This window comes from Pipistrellus hanaki, assembly GCF_964339955.1.
Source record: "Pipistrellus hanaki genome assembly, chromosome: 9".
Lineage (NCBI taxonomy): Eukaryota > Metazoa > Chordata > Mammalia > Chiroptera > Vespertilionidae > Pipistrellus > Pipistrellus hanaki.
Window position 1 is genome coordinate 49,086,984 of NC_140511.1, and position 27,185 is coordinate 49,114,168.

General features: G+C 43.7%; 1 protein-coding gene across 4 annotated transcripts; it reads right to left on the bottom strand.

Moving 5' to 3' along the window:
- Positions 1-12,755: 12,755 nt before the first annotated feature.
- Positions 12,756-26,153, bottom strand: EIF4G2 (eukaryotic translation initiation factor 4 gamma 2). 4 transcript variants are annotated; one of them, XM_084893517.1, is made up of 22 exons: positions 25,903-26,153; positions 24,500-24,626; positions 24,097-24,162; positions 23,255-23,395; positions 22,709-22,811; positions 21,944-22,075; positions 21,788-21,854; positions 21,552-21,703; positions 21,121-21,231; positions 20,660-20,743; positions 20,471-20,569; positions 20,127-20,268; positions 19,874-20,034; positions 19,397-19,510; positions 18,682-18,807; positions 18,454-18,558; positions 18,144-18,359; positions 17,801-18,059; positions 17,281-17,485; positions 16,957-17,168; positions 16,349-16,470; positions 12,756-13,591 (listed from the first exon to the last, which is right to left on the bottom strand). In XM_084893517.1, exons 8-22 carry the CDS (start codon positions 21,633-21,635, stop codon positions 13,526-13,528), a joined length of 2,106 nt encoding a protein of 701 aa, XP_084749643.1. In that variant the 5' UTR covers positions 21,636-21,703; positions 21,788-21,854; positions 21,944-22,075; positions 22,709-22,811; positions 23,255-23,395; positions 24,097-24,162; positions 24,500-24,626; positions 25,903-26,153; the 3' UTR covers positions 12,756-13,525. The 4 variants fall into 4 exon arrangements, with proteins under 4 accessions (XP_084749643.1, XP_084749644.1, XP_084749646.1 ...); XM_084893518.1 differs by having other exon boundaries at positions 24,500-24,564; positions 25,903-26,147; XM_084893520.1 differs by lacking the exon at positions 19,397-19,510 and having other exon boundaries at positions 24,500-24,564; positions 25,903-26,147.
- Positions 26,154-27,185: the final 1,032 nt, after the last annotated feature.

Here is a 27,185-nt window from a genome sequence, read left to right on the forward strand (position 1 = left end):
GTAAGTGCCCAGAGGAGCTACTCCTCCGGCCCCCCTCCGGCCCCCCAAGCAGAGCTGAACGCCTGGCAGGCATCAAGCTCACTGAGCCCTGTTCAGGCCAACTGCGGCCTGGGTCAGTTACTCTCCTTCATCGGACCTTCCTTTAAAGAATTCTGGCTCCTTTCTAGTTCTCCTTGAGAAAAAATGTTTACTCTCCAGACAATACGACTTCCCTGGAGCTCTCAAAGTATCGCTTGTTTTGATTCCACTCACGAGCAATTTCTTCCCTGGGAAAGTAAGTAGCCAACAGAGGCAAGAAAGACCTTTTCGAGGAACTGGAACGAGAATTTGGAGCCTAAGCCAGTACAGGTGGCTCCTAAAGGTGGCTATGGGCTCTGGTTTCCCGGATGTGTGGAGCAGGGCGGGTCCCTCACGATGCTTGCCGTGTCCATCAGCAGCACAGGACAGGGGGTGTGCCTCAGGTACATCAAGTTCATCGAGATCCGTGTGTCCTCAGACTGCAGCCTGTCATCCGGCTCAGTTTGCATCAGGCCCAGACAGTAGGAAAGCTGCCCGGGCCTCCAGCCCAACTCTGACACTGACATTGAGGTGACAAAATGCTTCAGGTCTCAGCCTCAGCATCCCCATCCATAAAATATGTTCGTTTGAGGCTCCTTTTAGGTTATACATTCCAGGGTCATTGCACAGTTTTATTTATTTATCGGAGTAAAAAAAAAAAAAAAAAAAAAAAAGGTTTCTTGATCAAGAAGGCACCAACTGAGAAGACAGTGCCTCAAATCCATCGTGCTTGCTTAACCCTAGGCTTAATCACACGGAGCAACAGCCTGTAATTAATTGGAATCCAGTGTCTAGGTTAAGGGTTCCTGAGGGCTTACGTGGATCAGGCAAGGGGAAGTGGGGGGATGGGGGGGTAAGTTTTACACGCAGGGCCCTGGGACTCAGCCAGGTGTGGTAAGGGGCTCAGCCAGATCTTCCTGGGCCACAGACTCTTCCCCACTGAACGGGTTCTGGGCTTCAGGTTTCCTCCACATCCCAGGCCTTTGGTCCCACGGGGGGCGTGGCATGGGGGTGAGGGCCTTTGGTAACGGTGCAGCTGGAGGTCATTCTCTCCTGAGCACCTGCCTCCTCTGAGGGCCTGTGGTTTGGGTCTGTTGTCTCCATTGCAGAGAGTTTTAAACAGATGGTGTGATCAGCCTCTGCTGCATTAGTAACTTGAGGTCTTCCTGTTTTAAGAAATTGAAAAACCATGTCTGCTATTTCGGACCTAATATTTCCAAAGGTACAGAAAAAGTTACCCTTTTTTTTTTTTGCTTATGGAATGTATGTATTTACTGCTGCCTTTTGCTTTTCTTTATTCTGCTTATTACAGCAAAAATGTTTTAGTAACATTTCCCATTTTGAAAATACTGAGTTTCAGAAAATATATCAACTTTGTATGCATTTTCCTTGACGTAGCTGAGTGAGTGGCTGTAGACTGCCGTTATGGCAACATTCGGGGGGCGAAGCCGTGTGTGTTCGTGCGGCCCACGCTGAGTGGGGAAGAGGACACCGAGGGGCAGGACATCTGGGCTGGATGGGCAAGTCTCTTATCCAGAAGTCACACACAGCGAATTCTTGTTGGTTCTGCCTCCTGACTAGATCGCTGATCCATGTGTCCCCCAGAATGTTTCCCATGAGACACCAGTCCCAGAAGATGCTCCTCGGGAAATAATGGGATCGGCAAATAAGTGAGGGAAACGCTGTATTCTACAGCCAATTGCAGTGAGGGTGCTTTGGATGACAGATCACAGCAAACAGTTTCAGACTGAGTTAATAATCAGGGAAGGTCCTGCCCTGAGCATTGGGGGGATGGGGGTGGGGGAGAGAAGGCACAGTTAAATCGGAAGACTCAGTATTGTCGGACTCCACTCCTTCCTTCCTTCTGTCAAGCACACAGGAGAACATGTAATGCAGTAAAATGTGAAGGCAATGCAATGCCTGCACCCCTAGAATCTTCCTGTGTACCCTTTCGTAGTTGCACCCCTCTCCATTCCCATATATGATACTTCTGAGTGAGATATCTAACCCTCTTGATGGTTCAGGTTCACAATTTGAACAGGTTATTGTTGTGTGCTCCTATAGAAAGGAGGTGTGAGCCCAGCTGGCATGGCTCCATGGTTGAGCGTTGACTTATGAACCAGAAGGCTACAGTTCAATTCCCAGTCAGGGCCCTTTCCCCAGGTGCAGGCTTGATCCCCAGTGTCTCTCTCATCATTGATGTGTCTGTCTCTCTCTCTCCCTCTTCCTTCCTCTGAAATCAATAAAAAAATATTTTTTTTAAAGAAAGAAGAAGTGTTAGGCTTCTCACCTCTGTCCTAAATCACCCAAGATCAGTGGTCGGCAAACACATTAGTCAACAGAGCGGCAAACCGCAACTTGCGAGCCACATGTGGCTCGAAAGCCGCAGTTTGCCGACCACTGCCCCATATAATTGATTGAAGTGATCGATTCAGATGTCCCCACCAGTCAGGGAGCTCAGGGACGTGGATTATATCTTTCCATTTATTTTCCAAGGGCCAACCATAGGCTTTGGCAAGAAGGAGGTGCTAAATTGATATTTTGTTCTTAAAAATCAATTTATTTTTTTTTTTTATCTAAAAATAGAGGTTGGGAAAAGGATTGGACTCCCCCGCTGTGGTCTCCGGTAGCTCCGTTCTGTCCTGCAATGTTTTAGCAAATTCTCTCTGTAGGAGCGATGTTTACACGTGGACTGTCAACGGCAGCCGTTTGCTCTGAGGCCAGGGGCCCCTGCACTCAGACGGTGACCCTCAGCTGAGCTGCTGGCTCTCCACGCGGCTGAGAGTGGTCAGGTTGCTGTTTCTTAGAAACCGTGCGCATTGCTCACCAGATTCTCTCATTCTGACAGCGGTGGCGGCACTGAGTGTGAGTCAAACGACCAGAGGACCACCACTCTTGAGCACGATCCTAATAAACTTCAGTCCCAAGCAGGCTGGGGTCATCTGAGTGGGGTGGAGCGTCCATCCGTGATAGCATCTTATCCAGAGGGGGATCCATGCCAAAGCCTTTGTTCTCTCCTGGCCTGTTCTGTGATCTGAAACAATGCTGCTTTGATTCCTCCAGTGGGAGCCAGTGCTTCCATTTCCTCCACTGGAAAGAAGCGGAGACTTCATTTCCTGCCTCAGCCTGCTGCTCAATTGTCTTGGCCCACATGTACGTTCCCCCTGCCTGTGTGCAGACACACTCCCCACTTATCTCTCCTCCTGCTGCTGAGAGTGGCAGCTGAAGCAATGCCAGGGACCACGCTGGGGCCAAGGAGTTAGGAGAAGGGAGCACCGCTATATTCCTTGGCTTTGAGCAATTGTGTGAGGGCCAGAAGTTTAATGGATGGTAAAACCTTGCTTCAGCAGCCTGCAGCTCTCTTGCTGGTCTAGTCTGAATGTTCTGGCATGGGAACCAGACATTCTTCTTTTCCATGGTTCACAGAAATCAAGTTTCCACTTTTCTGATCATGCAAGAGGACTCGGGGATTCTTCCTGCTGGAATCGCACATTGCAAACAGCTGATCTTCACAGCCCCTTTGCAAGGCAACCTTGAAGCTCTCCATTTTTACGTGAGCTGGCAGCGTGCTCCCAAGGGCCAGCATGCTTTGGCCAGTGGCCCCTTGTTCACTTCAGTGGGAATGGCATGTACCTTACAGTTATTTGGCCCCAGGGAGTGGGGTCTGAGAATGGGGAGAGGGTTTGGCCTTTGGAAAGAACTAAAACTTTTCATCCAGCCGAAACCGGCTTGGCTCAGTGGATAGAGTGTCGGCTTGCAGACTGAAAGATCCCAGGTTCGATTCCGGTCAAGGGCATGTACCTTGGTTGCGGGCACATCCCTGGTAGGGGGCGTGCAAGAGGCAGCTGACTGATGTTTCTAACTTTCTATCCAACTGAGCTACCCAGCTAGAGCTGATGCTGCTCCTTTAAAGCAATGTAATTAATGCAATTTCTACATTACACTGGTGACTTAGTATTCCCTACTCATCATTTCTAAAGACAAAGTGATAATTGTGTTTTGAGGCCTAAATATCATGTATGCCCCAATATATAGTGGCCTGAATATAATGTAATCAAAACCGCATTCTTGCCCTGGCTGGCTTGGCTCTAGAGTGTCGGCCTGTGAACTGAAGGGTTCTGGGTTTGATTCTGGTCATGGGGCACATACCCAGATCGCAGGCTCGGTCCCCGCAGGAGGCAGCCAATCAATGATTCTCTCTCATCATTGATGTTTCTATCTCCCTCTCTCTTCTCTGAAATCAATACAAAAATATTTTTTAAAAAAAGAGTTTCATTTACATTTCATAAAACAATGTGAAATTATATAAAAATGATTAAATAACTTTATTTAAATTCATGATGAAATCTTTGACCAGGGTCTTGACCTTGAACTGCTTTCCAACTCATCTACCATGGCTTCTGAGGGATCCTTGCCTTCCCTTCCATGGCAGTGCTTGAGATCCAGGCCTGCGATTTGACCATGTTCAGCTGGAAATACCCGCCTAGTTACAAGTGCTCATCTGGATCACTTCGGGACATTAGGCCTTTCATTTGTCCAGGAGGTAGGTGTTTTCAATCTCAATTGAATGTAGGATTTTTAAAGCAATCCTTAAGATGCTTGTTTATAACTTTCGTTAACTCTTTAGACTGTGTCAGCATGTCTCCAGGAATAATTGTTAAAACTGTGTTAAACTTCTTGGTGTTCTTTTTTGTATGGTTTGGTTTTGTACCAAGCCCCATCAGGGGGCCTTCATAAACATAGAAAACTAGCCACGATTGGGCCATGTCAGGTTAATGTGTTGTCAACTGGTGTTCGCTGGCTCCAGTTCATTGCCAACAAGAATCCCTAATTTGAGTGCAGTGAAGAAAGAAAACTATATTCAGTGTAAAGCAGCTCAGTTGTGATACGGCACAGTTGCCAAAACAGCCAGGCCTCTCTCTAGCTACACAGCTCGGAGCCTTGAGGGTTTGCTCTGTTCCATGCCAATCTGCTTTATGCTGTGCTGATCTGCTCTGGTGAGACATCTTCTGTGTTTCAACTCAGCTCAAAGAGACACAGTCCTGAATGTAAAAGGAGAGTGCACTCACCAGAGCCAGAGGCAACTGGCTTATATGGAGAGAAGTCCCTGCTCCTGTCTTTGATTGATCCATCCTCATGCAAATGAGGACTGCAAGACCTGGAAGTTTGATTGGTCCAAAAGGTGCTGTCCTGATTGGTCAGAATAGAGCCTCTCTGATTGGCTAGAGCTACGCAGTTCCTGTTGGATGGGGAAAGTTTCAGTCCTATTGGTCGAAATAGGATTCCAGAACTCCTTTAAAGGGCTGGCTCGGATGGCAGGAACAGTGCAGGCAGTTCTATACAGAAGCAGGCAGTCTGGTGCCGGCTTCTGCTGGGCCCGAGCCCTGGCTTTCCTCGGACCCCCTTTGGAAGGCTGTCTCTAAACCTGGTGAGATAAGTGGGAAAGAGTAAGTCCCTGTCCTCCTGGCCCCACTGCACAGCTGGTACCTGAAGCTGCTCTGCACAGCCACCTCCAAGAGAAGGTGAAGGATGCCCCTCATTCAGACTCCGGTCTTTCCGTTAGACTAATAGGGGTGTCGAACTCAATCAGAGAAGGGGCCAAAATCTAAAATCCAGCCTAAATCGCAGGCCGAATGGTTTACTGAACAGTCATAAACTGACAATGTCATAAACTGACAGCGGAGTGCAGTGATGACAGCGCGGTGCGGGCCACATTGCAAGGCCTGGCGGGCTGGATTTGGCCCACGGGCCTTGTGTTTGACACATGTGGACTAGAAGGAAGGCAGAGCTCTGTGGAGCCAGGAGAAAGCACAGTTGGGTCCTTGGCTCTGCCTACAAAACTCTTCCTTGAATGATTGCTGGGAAAGTGACTCTTCCTTGAAGTCTCAGTTGCCCAGGATGTTTCCTCTTCTCAGCATAGGTGACACCTTCCATCGGAGTGTGGCCCATCACCTGCCACCTATCCCCAAGTGCTCCTGGCTGTCTCCCCTGCTGACCAGGGGACTCCTTTGGGAGAGAGACACTGCCCTCGCCATGCTGTGTCCCAGACTTGGCACAAGGCAGGCAGTGATGAGACACTCACTTTTGATGCACAAGTGAATAACATAACGTAGGAAACGGGGGCTTTGTAACTGAATTGGAAGCACTGGGAAATGGGAAGGCTGGGGCAGCCACAAGTGAAAAATCTTAAGTCACTTCAGCAAGCACCCACTGAAATAACTGCTGTTTTTAGTTTCCATCCAGTGCACTGGTGCAGGCAGGTGCAAACATTTTCATACTGCAGTGTATCGACTACGGTCAGTCTTTCACAGTTACCATGAGGTCAGTAAAGTTTCAAAGGCCATCCTCTTACACAGGACTCTGGGGATCCTAAACCTAATTCTTTAAGAGGCACACCTTCTCCCCACAATTGTATCAAATTCAGGTTCCACAAAACCTGGACTTATCGTTGCATTCTAACTATTTATTGCATGGGGAGGGGTCGATTGGGAAAAAGGAGACATGGAATACTTTAAACAAAAGCAAAACCAAAAAAGAAACAAATAAATGATGGCTTCATTATAACACTATATTAATTTTAAGCAAAAAAAAAAAGCTGTCTTGATCTCTGTTATGTGCCCAACACTGTGCTAGGCACTGGGAAGAGAGCAGTGAATGAGAAAGACACCCCCGACCTTGACACTCTGCTCAGTACAGTGGAAAGACAGGCAGTAAGCCTGGGTCACAGTGCAGTAGCTGTATATGGGGGACAGTTACTATATATTTTTTTACTATCCACCCAGATTCCTTACGAAGTTTTTTGTTTTCCCCCATACTGTCAGTCGTGGTGGGAGTCAGGGCCTGCTTGACACAACAAGGGCCCAGGCGGCCAGTCCTTGTTTGCTAAAGAAAACCAAGGCAGTAAGGGGTGGACCCATGATCCAAGCTCAGTTAACTGTAGACCTCTGCCTGAGACTCTGAACCAGGACCAGACGTCCCTGGAGACTTCATTCCCATACTGGCCTGGGAAGCTCCAGGGTTTAATGGGGGTGGTTACACCACTGTCTTAGCCAGGTTCTCTCTGGTTTGTTCTATCCAGCTTCTCTTAGTCACCATTCATCTCCAAACCTGGTGGATCTCTTAAGTGGAGATAAACTCCCCTTTCTACTTAGTTTGTCCAATAAACTCCCCTTCTGCTTAGTTTGCCCACAGTGTTTCTCTTCTTTGCTACCAAGAACTCCCCCAATTCAACCTTGGCAGAGAAAGGCAGGCTTTCCAAATGTGGGATATCTATGCTAACACCTGGAGGAGAGGAAGACTAAGTTAGCTCAAGAGGGGTGACTAGTAGGGAGAGCAATGCTCCAGGCAGAGAAAATAGCCTTTACAAAGGCCCAGAGATTAGGAGAGATGAACAAATAACATGTAAAAAAAAAAAGGGGGGGGGGCGTGTTGGGGGGAAGAGAAACAGCAGATGACTCGAGGCCTTGTTCAATTAAGAAATTTGAGTTTTGCCGAGACCGGTTTGGCTCAGTGGATTGAGCGTCGGCCTGCGGACTGAAAGGTCCCAGGTTTGATTCCGGTCAAGGGCATGTACCTTGGTTGCGGGCACACCCTCAGTAGGGGTGTGCAAGAGGCAGCTGGTCGGTGACTCTCTCTCATCGATGTTTCTAACTCTATCCCTCTCTCTTCCCCTCTGTAAAAAATCAATAAAATATATATTAAAAAAAAAAAAAGAAATTTGAGTTTTATTCTGAGGAAAACTTGGAGCAAGGCCAAGGAAAGATGAGATGCTTATGGAAGACCACTCTGATTGTAATGTGGAGAGCAAGATGAGAGGCAGGAAGACCAAGTGGAAGTTTATTGCACGAGTTATTCAGGTGCTTGGACTAGGGTGATGCAGTAAAGAGATGGAGAAAGGTGGCTTCAAATAGCTATAATGTAAACAAAATTAACAGAATGCAGTGATTGGCTGAGCGGGAGGAGGGATCAAGGATGACTTATGGCCGAAGCCGGTTTGGCTCAGTGGATAGAGCGTCGGTCTGCGGACTGAAAGGTCCCAGGTTCAATTCCAGTCAAGGGCATGTACTTTGGTTGTGGGCACATCCCCGGTGGGGGGTGTGCAGGAGGCGGCTGGTTGATGTTTCTCTCTCATCGTTTCTGGCTCTCTATCTCTCTCCCTTCCTCTCTGTAAAAAATCAATAAAATATATTAAAAAAAAAAAAAAAAAGATGACTTATGTTCCAGTTAAAGTTCTTATGGCACTTCAGGTAATGTCTAGGATCTGGTTGGATGTGCAAGTCTGACATTCTGGAAAGACGTTTGATTCAAGACATACTAGATGCCATCAGCAGATAGATGGATGGTAATTAGAGCTACAAGAGCAAGTGATAAGAATTGAGAGAAGAAAGAGTATTCATGAGCCAGGCTAGAAAAGCCTAAAAAACCCTAACCGCAAGTTAGAGAGTCAGCCTGCAGACTGAAGGGTCCCAGGTTCAATCCTGGTCAAGGGCATGTACCTTGGTTGCGGGCACATCCCCAGTGGGGGGGCTTGCAGGAGGCAGCTGATCAATGTTTCTCTCTCATCGATGTTTCTAGCGCTCTATCCCTCTCCCTTCCTCTCTGAAAAATCAATAAAATATGTTAAAAAAAAAAAAAAAAAAGAGAGAGAGAGAGAGAGAGAGAGAGAGAAAAGAAAAGCCTAAAAAGGAATGGAGAAGCCTGAGAGGAAGACAAAGAGCAGTTGACTTTTTTTTATTTTTATTTTTTTTTATATTTGTTTTTTAATTGATTTCAGAGAGGGAGAGGGAGAAACATCAATGATGAGAATCATTGATCGGCTGCTTCCTGCATGCTCCCTATTGGGGATTGAGCCCACAACCTGGGCATGTGCCCTTGACTGGATGAACCTGGGACCTTTCAGTCCACAGGCTGACACTGCATTCACTGAGCCAAACCCTGTTGCTTTTGATAGTCAAATAAAACCAAGCAAGGCCCATTAGATTTTAGCTGGTGATTGCAAGCTCAGGATGGAAGTTCTTATGAGAGGTATTTTAGAAAAGCTACTGAGATCAGCCGAGACCGGTTTGGCTCAATGGATAGAGCGTCGGCTTGGGGACTGAAGGGTCCCGGGTTCGATTCCGGTCAAGGGCATGTACCTTGGTTGCGGGCATATCCCCAGTAGGGGGTGTGCAAGAGGCAGCTGATCGATGGCTCTCTCTCATCGCTGTTTCTGACTCTCTATCTGTCTCCCTTCCTCTCTGTACAAAATCAATAAAATATATTTAAAAAAAAAAAAAAGAAAGAAAAGCTACTGAGATCATTAAATATTTAAATAGAAAGAAAAAGCTACTGAGGTCAGACATGAATTCACATACAGGGTGGGAGTACATGAAACAGTTTATTCTTGTATGGAAAACAATACAACGGTTAATAACACAAGAATAAACTATTTTTTTATACTCACAACTAAACCTGCTTTTGCCCTACCCTATACATTGAAGGGCTTAGGTGCGGGGCTCTAAGCTGACTCACATACTTGGTATTATTTAGTTCTGACAATCCTTTCCACTCGCCTCATTATAAAAAATCAAAAGCTCAGAATTGAAATGTCCCTAACATCACACTGCTAGTAAGTGTAGGGATGAATCCTAAATCTATAACTTAAGTCTAAGTTCTTTCCACAACCTTTTTTTTTTTATGTCCAGTTTCTGCTGTGTAAAATAATTTTATTAATTTGTGATTTAGTTCAACAAATACTTGAGTTTACTGTGTGTTAGGCACTATTCTAGGTGTGGGGGATACAGTAAAGAACAAAACAGTTAAAAAGTTCAATCTCTTCACATTCTGTAAGGGGTCAGATATATTCAGTGTCATATAATGGCAGGCATGGAGTTACCTAAAGCAGGAAAGACATACCAGGTGTACCAGTTAATCGAATTTTATAATCAAAGAAAACAGGATAATTTCAAGAGAAACATCAAAAATGCTTTATTCAAAGTAATGTCCATTGCTAGCTACACATTTTCCCCATCTTTCAGGTAATTTGTGGATAACGTCCTAATAGAACTTTTCTTGTTTTGGGGCAGACTATTCAGAGACCCAATTTTCCACTTCTTCGTATGTTTTGAAGCGCTGCTCAGAAAGTGCGTGTATCATCGATCGGAACAAGTGGTAATCTGAAGGAGCAAGGTCTGGTGAATACAGCGGGTGGGTTAATACTTCTCAGGCAAGAACTTTTAACGAGTATTTAACTGGTTTTGAAGTGTGTGATGGTGCATCAGCATGAAGCAAAATTACTTTGCCGTATCTTCTGGCATTCTGGTCTTTTCACGATCGTGGTTCAAATTATTTGTTGACGGTAGCAATCAGTATTAATGACTTCACCTGGTTTTGGAAGCTCACAATACACACCTTCCTAATCCCACTAAACACAGAGCATTGTCCTTTCTGAAGTGATTTGGCCTTCCAGTCGATGTTGATGGTTGATCTGGATCAACCCATGATTTGGTCATTTGGGAATTCTCAAAATAAATCTTTTCATTGCCAGTCACAATTTGAAGCAAAAGAATTTCTTCTGTGCCCTTGCCCAACATTTTACTGATGACTTTTTCATTTGTCTTTCATTCAGTTGATGTGGCATCCCTTTTCCTTCAAAATCTTTCCTGTTGCTTGTAAATGATTGGAAATTGTTTGCTAAGCAGTTTAATCTTTCTGTAAGTTGTTCTTGAGTTGACATGCATCTCCATCCAATGCTTGTGAATGTTGGTCTTCACACTTTTTCGGTTGACCTGGACATTCACTGCCTTTCACATTGAAATTATAACTTTTAAAGCGTTTAAATCAGCATTCACAAGTATTTTGAGATGGAGCATGTTCACCATAAGCTTCCTGAAGTATTCAGCAGCACTTTTCTTCAAAATAATGAATTAAAACTTCCCACAAATCTTCTTTGGCACAAAATTATACATTTTAACTGTATGTGTAGTATCTATAACACCTTCAGAAATTTTTGACATGAAGTTTTGAAGCTTGCTGTCAATACAAAATAGCACTTATTATATATCAACATGACACCATCTATTGAAAAAAATGCGCATTAACTGGTACACCTGGTATGTGTGTAGGGTTACATTTTAAAGAGGTGGACAGTAGAGACCTTACTAATAAACTAATAAATGTGACATTTGAGCCAAGACCCGGTGAAGCTTGAGGTAGCCAGTCATCCAGTTATCTAAGCATTAAAAACCTCCAATGCCTGGCATGTCCCAGGAAAAAATGGAAGCCAGGCCAGAGGACCCAGTAAAGCTATTGGGGCATACAGAATAGAAATGAGTGGAGAGGTTAAGAAGCTATCCGATTCCTGTTTTGGAGGGAGAGTTGATTAGACACAGGGTTTGAAAGTTAAGCAGCTGAGGTACTTATGACACCAGGCATTTCCTACTGGAGACTGAGAAGGAACAGCCAACAAACGAGGTAGAAAGTTTGTTGACCTGAAAAGAAATTTCAAGGAATTTACTGTCCAATTCTGCCTATAGAATGAAAATTACTGAATATAGGTTATTTATCTTGAGAAAAGCTTCAGTGTATTTGAGTGCAGCCTGTTTGAGAATGGGAAAGGAACTGGCAAAATGAAGAGGTAACTCAAAGCAGTAAAAGATGTGGAATCCTATTTTTAAGGCAAGTCACTAAATTTGTATGCTGATACTAATGGCATTATTTATACAAGGTGCAAATGTCCCCTAGTATGGTAGGTTATACAATACTGTTTAATGTCTGGAGCAAGGGATCATCAGTATGAGTTCTTAAAGCATGGGAGGGGTGTGTGAAAGCCTGACTTCTGTAACCAATGACAACTGCACATCAGGCCTAAGACTTCCTTTGGTCCAGTCCCCTAGCTCAGTGGTCAGCAAACTCATTAGTCAACAGAGCCAAATATCAACGGTACAATGATTAAAATTTCTTTTGAGAGCCAAGTTTTTTAAACTTACACCTCCCCCAATGCCACTCCTTCAAAATAGACTTGCCCAGGCCATGGTATTTTGTGGAAGAGGGGCCTAAGAGCCGCGTGTGGCTCATGAGCCGCAGTTTGCGGACCACAGCCATAGCTGAATTAGAGGAATTCTGGTTGTAAATGGAAGCAAAGACCTAGTACTATACACATTTACCAGGTTAACTCCAATGTCCCCTTTAAGGGGAAGGTCGGGCAGGTGGCCAGCAATAATGCCATTTATAGCTCATTAATTCCATAGCTGTGTATTAAGACACTTTAGATTAAAAAAAAGTTCAGGAAGCTGACTTTTTTAAAATTTAGTGTCTGCAGGGAAGTCAGTTCCATTGCTGGTTAGAGTTGCAGGCTCTGATATATTATTCACTGATATTTCTAGAACTTTCCCTCTAAAATCAAAACACATTTAAAAAAGTCATCTGCATGTCTCTACTTAGCCTTAATTTCATTGTACTCAGGATATCCACCAGAAGCTCCAAGTCTATTATGTATGTTAGGAATGTCAGTGAAGAGGCCTGTCAAAACAGTTAAGAACAAGCTTCTCTGACTCCAATAGGACACAAACATTGGTTCTATCCACTACTACCTCTGAGTTTGCTGCTATGTATTCAAGACTTATGATCTCAGCACTGCCTTTGACAGGAATTGGTTACATGTTGGTTATTTCCAAACTTTTTTTTAAGTTGGTGGATGCTAATTTAAAAGTCACACACAATTGTATCAAGTATCACAATGTTTATTGATAGATACAAGTATATAAAATCAGGGCATGAACATGACTTGATAAATTAAGTAGACTTAATTTCAATACTATAATAAGAGGGACCAATTCAAATTCTCACCATTTGTTTCACACCCACAAAAACCACTTCAAGGGCATTAACGATCTCTCAAAACTGATCAGTTTTGTGCAAGTAAACCATGTTTCTTTTTTAAAAGACTTGTGCACTTGCCCAGGCTCAAGGATATTAAAATCTAGCACATAAAGCCCATTACTAGAGGTAGAAATACAGGCAATATACTATTACGGCAACAACCATCAATTACAGTTAAGAATTTTTCTGTAACAACCAAATGGATAATCAAATATTGCAACAACTCAAGTATTACTGAGCAAAGTGCATTTCTACAGTATTCAGTGTTGCTATTCAGTTTTCTAACTTAAAACAGCCTATGATAACTGGCAGCAAAGAAGATCCTTGCAATAGACTGCCTTCTGCTTGCGAACTTATGATGTAAGTATTGCATGCTGCTAATATACTATCTAAACATTAAAGATACTCCTAAAATATTTGATGGTAGACTATGATTAAGACATTACACTACAAAAAAACCTTATGCAGAAGAAAATCCTAACTGACGTGCTTCTGCTTTAAATATTGTGAAAACATTACAGCGGAATGAATTTTCGCAGTGGTTAGGTCAAATGCAGTTACATCATAGCAACAGTATGTTTTGCACAATTTAAGGCTTTGGCTGGTTCTTTTAGTCAGCTTCTTCCTCTGATTCTTCTTCTTCAGCAGTTTCTAGCCAGGTTAGCCACTGATTCACCTGTAAATTAATTTGTAATGTAAAAAAATAGATAGTACTGACAGAAAAACCCAAAACAGAAGCTTTGAAGACCAATTTAGGCCCCAACCAAGGACACAAGTTTTGTTTACCTTTTATAATTGTCTCTAGGACATAGAGCAAACATACTATTTATATTAGCTTTAAAGTTATTTTAAGTACTCATTATTTAGATTTTGGATATCATATAAACCAGCAGTCGCCAACCAGTGGTCAGTGGATCACTGGTGTCCACGAGGTTTGAAAAGTTGGTGATCACTGATACAAACTATTTATGGTAAATTAGCTCAGGTGTCATTTTTTGACACCGCTCCAGTTATATTTCAGGATCATTTTAGGAGACAGATGCTCTTTCCAAACCTAAATATTGGGTCTAGTAATAATTAATGTCGTTTTTAAACATTCGTTTAAAATCTTGCTTGGCGCTGACTTGTATTGACATAACCTTCAAACACGTGGTATCTACAGAACGTGTGAAGTGCAATTAACAAGTTTTGCTTGAAAAAGTTTGTGTTTGGTTTGGTTTTTGTTGCAGAACTAGGGCTAAGAAGATGGCGGATGAAGAGCATATTCGGCACTGCATGCTTTACGAGTTCCAATTAGGAAGAAAAGCAAGTGAGGCTGCAAAAAACATCTGTATTGCTCTTGGTCAAGATGCAGTTAGCGCCAGAAAATGCCAGCGTTGGTTTGAGAAATTTCGCGAGGGAAATTTTTCGTTAGATGACAAGAGTGGTCGAGGCCGTGTGTCCAATTTTGATCAAGAAGCTCTTCAAGCTCTTTTGGTGCAAAATCCTCAAATTACCCAACAAGAGCTTGCGACAACTTCAAATTGTTCACAAAAAACAATTTCCAATCAATTGCGTGCACTTGGCAAAGTCCAAAAGTTTGGAAAATGGGTTCCTCATGAGTTGACCGACAACAACCGTAATCAAAGAGTCACAATTTGCAGTTCGCTCCTCTCTCGTCAAAACCGTTTGCCGTTTTTAGAGCAAATTGTTACCAGAGATGAAGAATGGGTGCTGTATGTTAATTTGAAAAGGCGGCCTCAATGGTTGGACAAAAATGAGGCTCCGCAGCCCACGCCAAAACCTGACTTGCATGCGAAAAAAGTGATGTTGTGTGTTTGGTGGAATTTTAAAGGAATTCTTCATTATGAACTTTTACCATCTACCCAAACCATTACAAGTGCAGTGTATAGTGCCCAATTGGAAAGGTTAGCCCAAGCTTTAAGAGAAAAAGAACCCGCGCTGATTAATCGGAAGGGCGTAATTCTTCACCACGATAATGCACTACCACATACTGCAAGAATCACTGCTGAAAAACTGCGCCAGTTGGAATGGGAAGTTCTCCCTCAACCTGCATATTCTCCTGATATTGCCCCTTCCGATTACCATTTGTTTCGTTCTTTGCAAAACTTTCTTCTTGGAAAAAAATTTAATAATGAAGAATGCCTCAAAAATGCATTGACCGAATTTTTTGCATCAAAATCACAAGAATTTTACAACAGAGGGATTAAAATGCTTCCTGAGCGTTGGGCACAAGTAGTAGAAAACAACGGCAACTATATTGTTGATTAAATTTTGTTGTATTGTTTAAATAAATTCGATTAAAAAAAAAAGTATTAGAAAACGACATTAATTATTACTAGACATAATATGTTAAAGCTATACTGTGAAGGGGAAGCGGCAGAAGATTCCTAGCCCTGGCTGGTGTATTGCAATTGGTGTGTCTTCCTGTACACCCAAAGGTTGTGGGTCTGCTTCCAGGCCAGGACACGTTCCTGGGCTGTGAGTTCGATGCTGAGCCAGCTCGTGTGTGTGAGGCAACTGATGTTTTTCTCCCTTACTCCCCTTTAAAAAATGTCAAAGTAAGATTCCTGAATAGATTTCTAGCACCCCAAAATTGCTGGACCAGTCTCTCCAAGGGAAGAGCAAAGTGTAAATGCTGTAAGAATGATTGATCCTGCTGAAATTGGTTTGGCTCAGTGGTAGAGCATCGGTCTGCAGAATGAAAGGTCCCAGGTTCGATTCCATTCAAGGGCATGTACATTGGTTGCAGGCATATCCCCGGTAGGGGGTGTGCAAGAGGCAGCTGGTTGAGTTTCTCTCTCATGGCCGTTTCTAGCTCTCTCTCTCCCTTCCTCTCTGTAAAAAATCAATAAAATATATTAAAAAAAAAAAAAAAGAACAATTGATCCTCATAAAACTAGTTTGTGAATCTTAGGAGTACAGATAAGATACTATAAACCAGTGTTTCTCAAGGCTTGGCCCCTTGGAAAACTGGTCTATCAATCAATCACCTGGATTGTGTACCACAGACCTACCGGTATTAACTCAGAATCTCTGTGATCTGGCCTGGAACCTGCTGTCATTTTGAATCCCCTAGAGCTAGAATTTCATTCAGTAAGACTGAAAATCAAACTATGAGACGAAGCAATCATCTTTTTAATGACATTAAAAAAGGCTTAAACCCAACTTGCAATCTCACCCAATCTTTTTAAATGGCTTCACTTAAAATTAGCCAGTTCTAACCTAACATCTTACACAAAGGACTGAAGCCTTTTACTTCATAGTTCTACCTCATTTGGGGGGAACTACCTACTCTTATCTACTCTACCCACAGCATGACAGCGTAGAATACCTTTAAAACATTGACTATTTTGATTTTAAAGGCTTGTCATTAAAGTAAAACCAAGTAAACTGGAAAAAGCAGACCAAATTTCTCCAGCAAAACATTTACCTGGAACAAAGCCTTGCCTTTCCCTGGAAACTCTTGGGTTATATCTTCTTTCCAAGCCAAGAAAGCTTCTTCTTCAATAATTTCCATGTCATAGAAGTGAACAAAAAAGCGGAGTAACATGCCTAAAAGACAAAATGTAATCTCATTATTTAATTTCTTTTTAAAATATATTTTATTGCCAAAGCTGGTTTGGCTCAGTGGTAGAGCGTCAGTCTGCGGACTGAAAGATCCCAGGTTCGATTCCGGTCAAGGGTATGTACCTTGGTTATGGGCACATCCCCAGTAGGGGGCGTGCAAGAGGCAGCTGGTCAATGTTTCTCTCTCATTGACATTTCTAGCTCTCTCTCCCCCCCTTCCTCTCTATAAAAAAATCAATAAAAATATATTAAAAAATATATATGTTTTATTGATTTTTTACAGAAAGGAAGGGAGGCGAGTTAGAAACATTAATGAGAAACATCAATCAGCTGCCTCCTGCACACCCACTACTGGAGATGAGCCAGCAACCAACAGTCCACAGGCAGATGCTGTGTCCACTGGTTAGGGCTTAATGTGCTGTTGAAAAGTCGTCCCCCCATCTGCCCTTTTTCTGAGGCTGGTCCTCTCACCTTTTGGGAAGTTGCTATTGTAGCAGTGCACCTGAAGAGCATAGAGGGCACTGACTTGTAGATCAACATGATCGTGAAGGAATTTCTGCATCACTGGCTTGAAAGAAAGCAGCAGTTGTTTTTCCTGCTCTAACTGTTCTTTGGAAGGAGCAGAGGAAGAATCTGTTTCATCACTGGGTGGGTTTACTTCACTAGAAATATACTGTAAGAAGCTACAGAGAAAGAGATCTTATTAGAACCCCAAAACAAAGTTTCTAGCTAAAAACAGACAATTCTTAATCCCTTACCCCACAGATTTTTTGTAGGTGGCCAACATTTTCTTACCTAGTCATTAAGATGTTCACAAATCCTTTATCTACATGAAGTTTGGGAGAGATGTTATCTTTAATCCACTTATATATGGTTTGAGGGGATGGATCCAACTTTATTTGCTTCAATAGTTCCTTCTCCAATTTGAGAAGTGGGAATAAGAAACTCAGTCCCTTTCCTTCTAAAATCTCCAACATTCGATCCTTATTTTGATCAATTTCTGAAAGAAAAAGCCACTTTTGTATCAGGCAACAACCTCCCAAATATACAAAGTTCATAAAAAAGAATAAAAAGTTAACCCAGCAAAGAAAACTGTTGACATTTGAAGCAATTTAGTTAAAAATGACTTTTTAATAACAAAGTGAAATCTACTTGTGGGAGGTAATGCTTATTATCTGCACAGGACAAGCACACCATCTGACTTATACAAGTCCATTCAAGGTACTAAGGAATCTAGTCATAGCATTAAAAAAAAAAACAAACAAAAAAACAAAAAACAAAAAAACAACCCCAAAACCCTCCCCAGCATTCTTACCTGGGAGCATTTTCTGCATATTGACCTTGCTTTGTTGAAAAAGTTCTGTTAACCACTCTCGATCTTGTAATTTAGCTAGTTGCTGAAGACAAAGTAAGAAGAGAGGAAAATGGGTGCCACTTTCCAGTGGTTGAGCTAGTTCTGAAATGCTCACCAGCTCTGAAATGATGGCACGAGCTGCAAACTGTGCTAAATATGATTTCACCAAGGGGATGTCAACCTCCAGTTTGGGGCACTGGTCCAATACGTTCAGGAAAGCCTTAAAAAGAATATGTAGCAGTCAGTTTATCCGTTCTTAAATTTGAATGGAAAGAGTTCTCACAGAAACAGGAAAGTGTTCTACCTGCATGAAGTTGTCACTTGTGGCTATGCCTTCCTGTTTGAGTAAACTGATCAAAGAACTTGCTTTTTCTTTATCTTCATCACTTCTGTCTAGTGACAGGATGATTACTTTGCTTATCATCTCAGGAAGAAAGTGTTTAGGAGCCCTCATTTCTCTTACACCATTGACAGCTTCATTCGAATTTCCACTATTCAGATATTCAGTCACAACAGTTTCCTGAAAAGAATACAATCCAAATGTCTTCAGTGCTTTTTCTGAAAAAACCCAAATATACTTCATGACCTAGTCTATGAGAATATTTGAAACTTACAGTTAGTTTAAGTAGTTCTTCCTTTGAGGGTGGAGGCTTTTTACTGGTCTTGGCAGGCTTTTCCTGAATAAGTGGTGGATTAGTTTTGAGACCAAGCTGAGGTGTCTGAAAAACATAATAGGTATGACTGCTTAATAAAAAATTTTAAAATAAACGTGAATTTAGAGGGTGTATACAATAAGAAAATCTTTAGACATTTTCAGAAGTATCAAGTAGAAGTTGCTATACCTGTCCCAGAGGTGGTGTCTGAGTGCGTGGTGGTTGTGCACTAGGAGGGATCATAGTTATTTGGGGCTGAAGCTTTGGCACTTGATTTTTATTCATTAGGAACGACTGAGCAGGCCTCAGGCTAATCTAGAATGGAAAACAAATCAAAACAGATATCCAAGTTAACAACATGCAGTTGGTAAGATACCAAATGCAACATTCCAAAAATCCTAGGGCAGGAATTTAAGTTTCAACAATAACTAAAAAGGTACTCTTCCTTTATAGGTTCAATTTCTGTCAAGAACACTGAAGATTTTATCCATAGGAGAATCAGACACTGTTAATTCTTACACATATCAGAATTCTCCTAGGACTAGCATCACTAAAATAACCAGGAAATTTAATTAGGGTTTAGAAAATATCTTGCTTCATGTTTAGTTAAGCCATTCTAGTTAGAGTGAACTAATCAAAGAACTTGTTTTGATTGAAATCACAATCAAAATCTTGACAACCATTTTCCTTGTTCTCACTAAACACTTTAAGAAGCTTGCCCTCATATCTCATAATCTTCGCTCACAGGACGCTGGACATACAAAGAAAGAAAAAGTAGTACAGAAAAAGGAAGAAAGAAGATGAAGAAGTCCAGCATTTAAGTCCTCAACGCGTCTTTTTATAATCATTGGGCAATTTCTGAATTGACAAACTGTGGTATATCAAGTAACATAGGCAAATGTACCTCATCTGCATTAAGCTGTCCTTTCTTAGAAAACCGAGGTGGCATATCCTTCGACTGTCCTTGCAGCTGGGATAAGAGTCCCTGACTCTGGTTATGGTAGAGCTGGCTTAGCCCCTATTTCAGAAAGGGAGAAAGAAAGTCTAGATAAAAAGGGGTCCACAAATTATGGTAATAAAGTACCAAAGGAATGAGCCAAGCCATAAGGAAAGCTTAACTGAATTTGCCCAGAGAAAGTAAAAGATGAAACAGGGAAGAATAAAAATCTAACCCTAACAAGAAATAAAGAGATGTGATTTTACTAATACTTTACTAATCTTAAGGGTAAGTACTTCACCCAGTTTAAAACAACTGCCACAGATGTAGATTTGGTTTAGAAAAACACATATGACTCTAAAGCATTTGCATTTTTTTAAAAAGCAAAAAATCACGTTACAGGGTTTAATACTTGTTGCTTAAACATTCTTAAGTTCTTCTTACCTGGCTTTTCATAAACTTGCCTCCCATCTCTCCAAACTGCGATTGTGTGGGAGGCATGATGTGTCCCCCATGGCCATTGAAGAGCTGATTTGGGCGATGGCGCCCCATGGTGGGTGAAAATCTATCCTGGATAACTCCTGGACCAGTACCAATTCCACTACCTTGAAATACATACAGGGGACAACGTTTTACAATTCTACTATGTTATACTGATTTTTAAATTTAACCAAACCACCATTTTGTTTAAAATCACCTGGCATTTGTCCAAACATATCAGCAAGTCCTCCAAGTGGGTCCCTATCCATTTTCATCCTGGGTGGCATGAACGGTCCCTCCAGAAAAAAGTCACTTCTCATCCCTTGAGCCATAGGAGCTGGAATAAACACTCCTAGATCCTTTAGAAATAAAGTGAACAAAATACTTGTTTTGGACACTTAAATTCTTATTTTTGTGAAAAACAGAAAAATTATGGACTATCAGGGTGCTATTTATAATTCTGAGCTCCATTAGTAAGATGAGATAGTCTCAAACAGTCTTAAAGTTTTAAGAGGGTCCTTTGGTTATATTCTTAAAGCTCTGATAACAGAAAAATCTTACCTTTACTGCATCTTGACGGATTTGATTGATCGTCTTTGGTCCATTGTCAAGAAAAGCCTTGCGAGGAACCCAACGGTGTTCTCGCAACTCTACAGTATCCTTTAATTTAGAAATTTTAAATAAATTTCATTTTAATATTCTAAGCAGAAAAAGTGAGCTCATCGACATAATTAAAGGAACCAGTTTTACCTGCAGCAGGAAACGAATCCTCGCTGGCAATTCCTTACTTAACATCAAGGAGCACATTCGGGCAAAGTACTGATCCATTAAGGACTAATAAAATAAAATAAAAAAAATTGTTAAAAGTGTTATGGCAAATGTAAATTATTTAAGGCTTTTAAAGACTTCTAGATTCTAATCAAGGTTAATGATTAAACATGGCAACCCCCTATATCCGTGGTCGGCAAACTGCAGCTCTCGAACTACATGTGGCTCTTCCACAAAATACCACGGCCTGTTCGAGTCTACTTGGAAGAAGTAGTGGTTAGAAGAAGTTTAAGAAATTTGGCTCTCAAGACATTTCAATCATATTGTTATTTGGTTCTGTTGACTAATGAGTTTGCCGACCACTACCCTATATCATAAAAAGACATCGGATTTTAATAAAATTAAGACAAACTACCCATATTATTTGTTAGTGACACACATACCTTGGCTCGTTCATGGTCTAATCTAGGTCCCACTGTCCTCATTATCTGACAGAGGCACTCCAAATCCTCTCCCATATCTTTGAGTTGGACTCTCTTCTTCTTTTCCAAAAGCTGCGAGAAAAAATGACCCAGTTTGACAAAAATCTTTATATAGTATTTCCCCTTATGTTTGCATTGACTCAGAGTTCCTAATGTATTTAACAGTACTTCCTATTTGAACTGTGAAGGGATCCCCCAAATTAAGCAATTTAACATAGGTAACCAGTTTTACCCCTACCCTACTGCACTGCATACTTCCACATTCAGAATATGAAAGTTTTGCTGTTCATCAAAATAAAGTCTAAAATTCTCAGATGGCAGGAACAATTATAATTGACTCATTTCCCCCAAATAATTGTGATTATTTAAACCCAATTCTTAATCATACTTACTGTTTTGATGCACTTATGAAGGATAGATTCATGAATAAGATCAAGCTTTCCAAGTTCTCCAATGAATTTGATGTTCCCCAACATCTTGATCTTAGCAATGGCTCTCTGTTCCTCCTCCTCGGGGAGGAGGGGATTTTCACGCTTATCATAGACTGTGAAAAATAAAAGTCAACATTCAGGATTAAGTTGAAAATGCACAGTACACTACTTAATATCAAATATAAATAAATCCTCACCATCAACATTTCTGGTTCGATTTTCAAATTCATCTTGTAATTTGGAAATTAGGAGGCGTCTGAATGTCTATTAAAAACAAAAGACATTTGGAAAGTCTTATTAATGAGATCTTTCAAATCAACTTTAAAATAGGCAAAGTAAGCACTACCACTTACTGTGCTTTGCTTCTGTCCTGGTTGACCCTCTGCTGCTGGGCCATCAAAGTTTGGTGCATCCTCTGCCAATCGCAGACATAGCTGAGCATACAGTGAGCTATACTTTGGCTCTTCTAAGGCTTTGTCCACAATCTACAGGAAATGTCATTTTAAAAATACTAAATATAACACCGTATCCCCCCTTCCTTTATAACCTAATTCTTTGCATGCACTCTTAATCTTCTCAGATTTCTTACTGACAAATCCTCCATACCTCATTTGTAATTTTAGAAAAACCCCCCATTTTTGTAAGGTTTACAGAATAAACTAAATTAAACAATGCAAGTAAAGTGCTTAGCATACAGCCTGGAAAAACACATTTGTTAGCTGTTATAGTATATTAAAGCCCAGTTATACAGATTTCATACTAGTCACTACCCCCTCTCCCCCAGGTGTTGAAAATATGCTGAACACCAAAAGTGTAAACAGACACTGGAATGTTCTATCACTATTATGCAATTCACCCAAGATCAAAATTGTTATTTTCCACAGAATGAAAAACAAACAAACCCAAATAGCCTGTTTATGATAAGCCCATTAACTTTCCAAGCAACAATAGTATGAACAACTACAAAACCTGATGCCATTAAGTTGGTGGGTTTTTAAAAAAATCACCATTATTCAAAAACACATTTATCTAGCTCATACTCAGAGTTTTAAGCAATAATACAGTGTGAAAACACCAATGCTGGTTTAAGTATTTTTCTTTCCCTTTCAGTAACTTACCAGCAGTATGACCCCTTTTAGGATGAGTTTAGACTCTACACCCACATTGAGGAGCTCAAGGCATAGCTTGTCAAACTTCTCAGGAGTAAGCTTATTGAGTATGCTGGAAGGAAAAGGAATCATGTTAAGTGTCAGCTAACACACAAAGAATTATTAACTCGAAAAAACAGTTTTTAAATTATGTTCATTTTTTCTTCATCATTTCCCTTTAATATCAAGACCTTTTTTTGTCCCCATCTAACCAGAGAGACATTTAATAAACCTGTCACTGTAATTTAGATGATAATATCTGTACCTGATGGGGGTCCCCAGCTGTCTGACAAATCTCACTCATTCTCAAAAACCAGAGAAGAGCCTCCCTATTATCAAGGCAAGCGCAGGAGCTCACACTCACCTGTTCTGTGCACTTCACTGGGTCATACACCAGAAATGGGCAATGTCAGCACAACAGGCTGAAAGCAATTCTAAGCCCCTGAATACTGATCTTTAAGATGAACCATCCAACAGGCATTTGTTAAAACAGACCAAGTGGACCTATAAACTCACCCTCTTACTTTCCTGAAGATTGCATCATGTCGTTCTTTTTCATTTGCGGAGTTGTTTGCTGCGGAGTTGTCATCTCGTCTAGTGCTTCGTGCAGGAATCCATTTCTGAGCGTTTTGCCCTGGGGTTTTCCCCAGGAACTCGCTAATAAAAAATATTTCTAATTAAAATTAAGACAATTTAAAATGTAGCACCAGTCACATTTATTGTCTGTCATACCGATCAGAAATCCTAAATAAAACAAATTTAAATTTCAGTTTAGGGTTTCTCAACTTCTCTTACAACTAAAAATCTTAATCAGTCGAAACCGGTTGGCTCAGTGGATAGAGCGTCGGCCTGCAGACTGAAAGGTCCCGGGTTCGATTCCGGTCAAGGGCATGTACCTTGGTTGCGGGCACATCCCCAGTAGGGACTGTTCAAGAGGCAGCCGATTGATGATTCTCTCTTATTGATGTTTCTGACTCTCTGTCCCTCTCTCTTCCTCTCTGCGAAAAATCAATAAAATATATATTTAAAAATCTCAATCAATGGTTAAGTATGCATCGGAATCGCCTTTCGGGCTTTGGTTAGAACAAAAAAAGGCCCACTGTTTCCGCCTTGGTGGGCCCAGGCAGTGCCCATGATTTACATTTCTAATAGACTTCCTGGTGCTGCCCCACATTGGGAACCAACATTCTCTAAGTCTCATGAGCACGTGGCATGTATAACCTAAATTTAGGTTATTTTGCAGAAATCATGCCCAATCAGGTTGGGATTCCTAATGTCTAGTGCCCTAATTATTTTGTTATGCATAACAAAGGTTACTAATACAATGTTATTTGTAAAACTCGTTTTTGCATGTTTACCTGTTGCCAGCAGTCTTGGGATAGTGCTGAGGTGCACCCCTACTTCCTCCTCCGCCCGAAGAAGCACTAATTAAAAGAAAAACATTTTTTTAAAAAAACTAGACCCCAATTATGTTTCATACAGAGGGTAAAGATCTCTCTTAATTATTCTGTATTTTAGAAATTACACCACAGATGAAGACCGAACTTGGGCCAAATGGAAAGCCAAACAATTGATTACATTTATTTTCACATGGCAGTTAATAAAAGATAATGAACATTTAAGGACTTCAAAGAAAAATGAACGAGACACATTTTAAACTAAATGTACAGCACATTTATTCAGAATTACTTAGTGTGGTGATTCTTTTGGTTTTGGATTGGTCTTTTAACAATTGCCCAAAACAAATCCGCACATACATACCTGAAACGAGAAGCACCCCCTTCTGCAATCGCACTCTCCACTTTGGCGGCTTGACAATGAAGAATCTTCAAAAGAATAATATTAATGGATGGGGTGGGGAGGGATGGGGATGGGAGAAATGAAAAACCTAGAATGAGAAAGAGTACAAAATCAGCCACGGCTCACATACAAATCTGTAACCCCCCCCTTCAATGGTAATTTATTTCGGACCACGGCCCCGCAGTTGACCGAACTTTCCCTGCACTGCAGACCTCAGGAGGCACACAAAGGGGCAGTAAATTTTAGTTCTGTTTAGCCAATTGGAAATTCCTTTGTGTTCAAGGGTGCAAAGTGCCTTTCTATACATATAAAAAAAGTCTCAACTGGTGAATCTGGAAGGAAAAAAAAAGCCAATCTCCCTCCTTAAAAACCGAGCACCGAGATCAGTAGAAAAGCTAACCCTCCACCCGGGCGCATTACGTGGGGAAGATCCTGATAGTCCATGCCCCAACTAACGAGTCAAAGCCGGGAGCAGAGACAGCGGACTGTGTGGCGGTTCCTGTCCGTCCGCACATTAACTCCTCCGCGGAGGCCCCGGGGAGACGCCCGGGGTGCGCAGCGGCGGCACCACCAGGCGGGAGGCCAGGGCCGCAACATGGCAGCGGAGCCTCCGCCCGCCCCTTCCCTTCCTGGGAACAAAGAGCGCCGAGTCCGCCCGGCCGGCGGGAGGGAGGGAGGCGGGGAGCATTTCCGCCCGGCGCCCCGCGAAGCCGCCGGCGCAGCTCGGGAGGGGAGGCCGGCGGCGCCCGGCTCTTTGTTCTCCGCGGGAAGGCGGCCTCCTCCCCACCCGCCGCCCCGAAGGGCCCCACAGCCCACCCACCCCCAGGGGGCCGACACCGGCCTCCCCAACCGACAAAGAAAGAGACCCTCCTTTTCTCCTCTCCCCGGGCTCAGGGGGGCCGCCGGGACGCCCCCGCCCCCGAAGAGCCCCCTGGCTCCGGGCCGGCCCCGGGGGGACTCACACACCTCCCCGCCGGGAGGCCGGTCTGCGGGACTCCTGCGCCTCGGCTTGTCCCGCGCCAACGGCTGGGCCCCCCGCGGCCCGCGTCCTCCCCGCCGCGGCGCGTGCGGCCCCGCCACGCTCTCCCCTCCGAACGCACCCGCGCGGCGGCCCGCCCGGACCCCAGCCCCGCAGCCGCCGAGACGGCGCGGGCCGCAGGGGTTGCCGTCTTCCACTCAGTCGACAGCGCGAAGGGAGAACAAAGGAGAAGAATTCCCAGGGCCCCGAAGCGCGGAGGACGCGCTACGAAGGGCCGCCCCGCCCGAAGCCCGCGGCCGCCATTTTGTGCCGCCCGAGAAGAAGCGGACTGGGCGCGGCGGCCATTTTAGAGCGCTCCTCGCGGCGGCGGCGGCGCGGCACTCACCTTCACCCAGAACTCAGCAGCCGCGACTGCAGCTGCCGCCTCAGGATCAGGCCGTCGGGGACGGGGAAGGGGAGGGGAAGGGAACGGAAAACAAAAAAGGGGAAGGGAAGGGGGAGGAAGGAATCGGGGACCGGCTGGAAGCGCTCAGCTCAGAGAAGTCGCCGCTACGGCCACCACCCGGGACTCGCCGCCGCCTCCATAGAGCTCCGACTCACCGCTGGCGCCGAGGCGTGTCCGGAGCCGCACTTATCACTCTGGGGCGGCGAACCCGCCGGGGCCGCCCCGAATGGCTCCGACGCTACCCAATCAGCGGCCGGGCTGCCGTCCGCCGCCAATCCGCGCAGGACGCGGGCGGAGCCGCCGGCAAGCTCGGTTGCGGCGCAGCCCGCCGCAGTGCGCAAAGCCGTATTCGCGAAGGTTGCGGCCCGCCGGCGGCGTAGGGAGCGGGCACAGCCGGCGTGCGTCAAGTCGGCGCGTCCTCGGCGTCGGCGTGGCCGGCTCCTCTTCCTCCCGTCTTTGTTCCCGGCCGCACGCCGTGGAGTGCCGCCGCCCCCCTTCCCTTTCACCTTGTCTCCCCGGAGCGGGGAGAGGAAGCGCGGCTGTCAGCCCTACCCGACTCCTGCGCGGAGCCTGGTTTTCTCGGCGCCTCCTTGGAGCCGGAGCGGCCCCTCGCAGCCGGCTTCCCGGACGGGGCTGCAGGATGAAGCCTGGCGCCCGGTGCGCAGCGTCTGGACTCACTAGTCTCCCGGGCTAGGCTCCGGCTGCCTTGTGGGGAGACGGGGGGAGGAAAAGCGGGTAGTGGGGTACAGGAGCAGGACGGTGCACCCCAGAGCGTAAAGAAAGCTTCATTCCGCCCCTAGTTACTGCACCCCCTGCAGAGGGAACAGGGAGAGGTTATTGTTCCTGTTAACACCGCACACACAAACAGCTTTTCCCGGAGGAATGCCCGGCCAGCGGCCCCGGAGCAGCAAAGCCCGGAATGTGCAGGCCGGTTTGGAGGAAGTGTCTGCGGAACGCAGGCGCCGAGGAGTTTAACTGCTAGCTCCTGGGTTTTTGTTTTTGTTTTTTCGTGTTTTGTTTGCTTTTAAAGCATATTGAAGATTGTCAGCTGTGCATTTCCATTTTATGTAAGGCCCACCGTAACAAATAGGATTAGGCTTTTCAAAGCCGACAGGGTGAACTATTTATGGTTCTCAGGTAACATTTTACAGGAGAGGTACAGTAAAATGAAGTGTTACATCGTATGCGACATTTTAGCTATCCCAAAAACGGAGTCATATTTC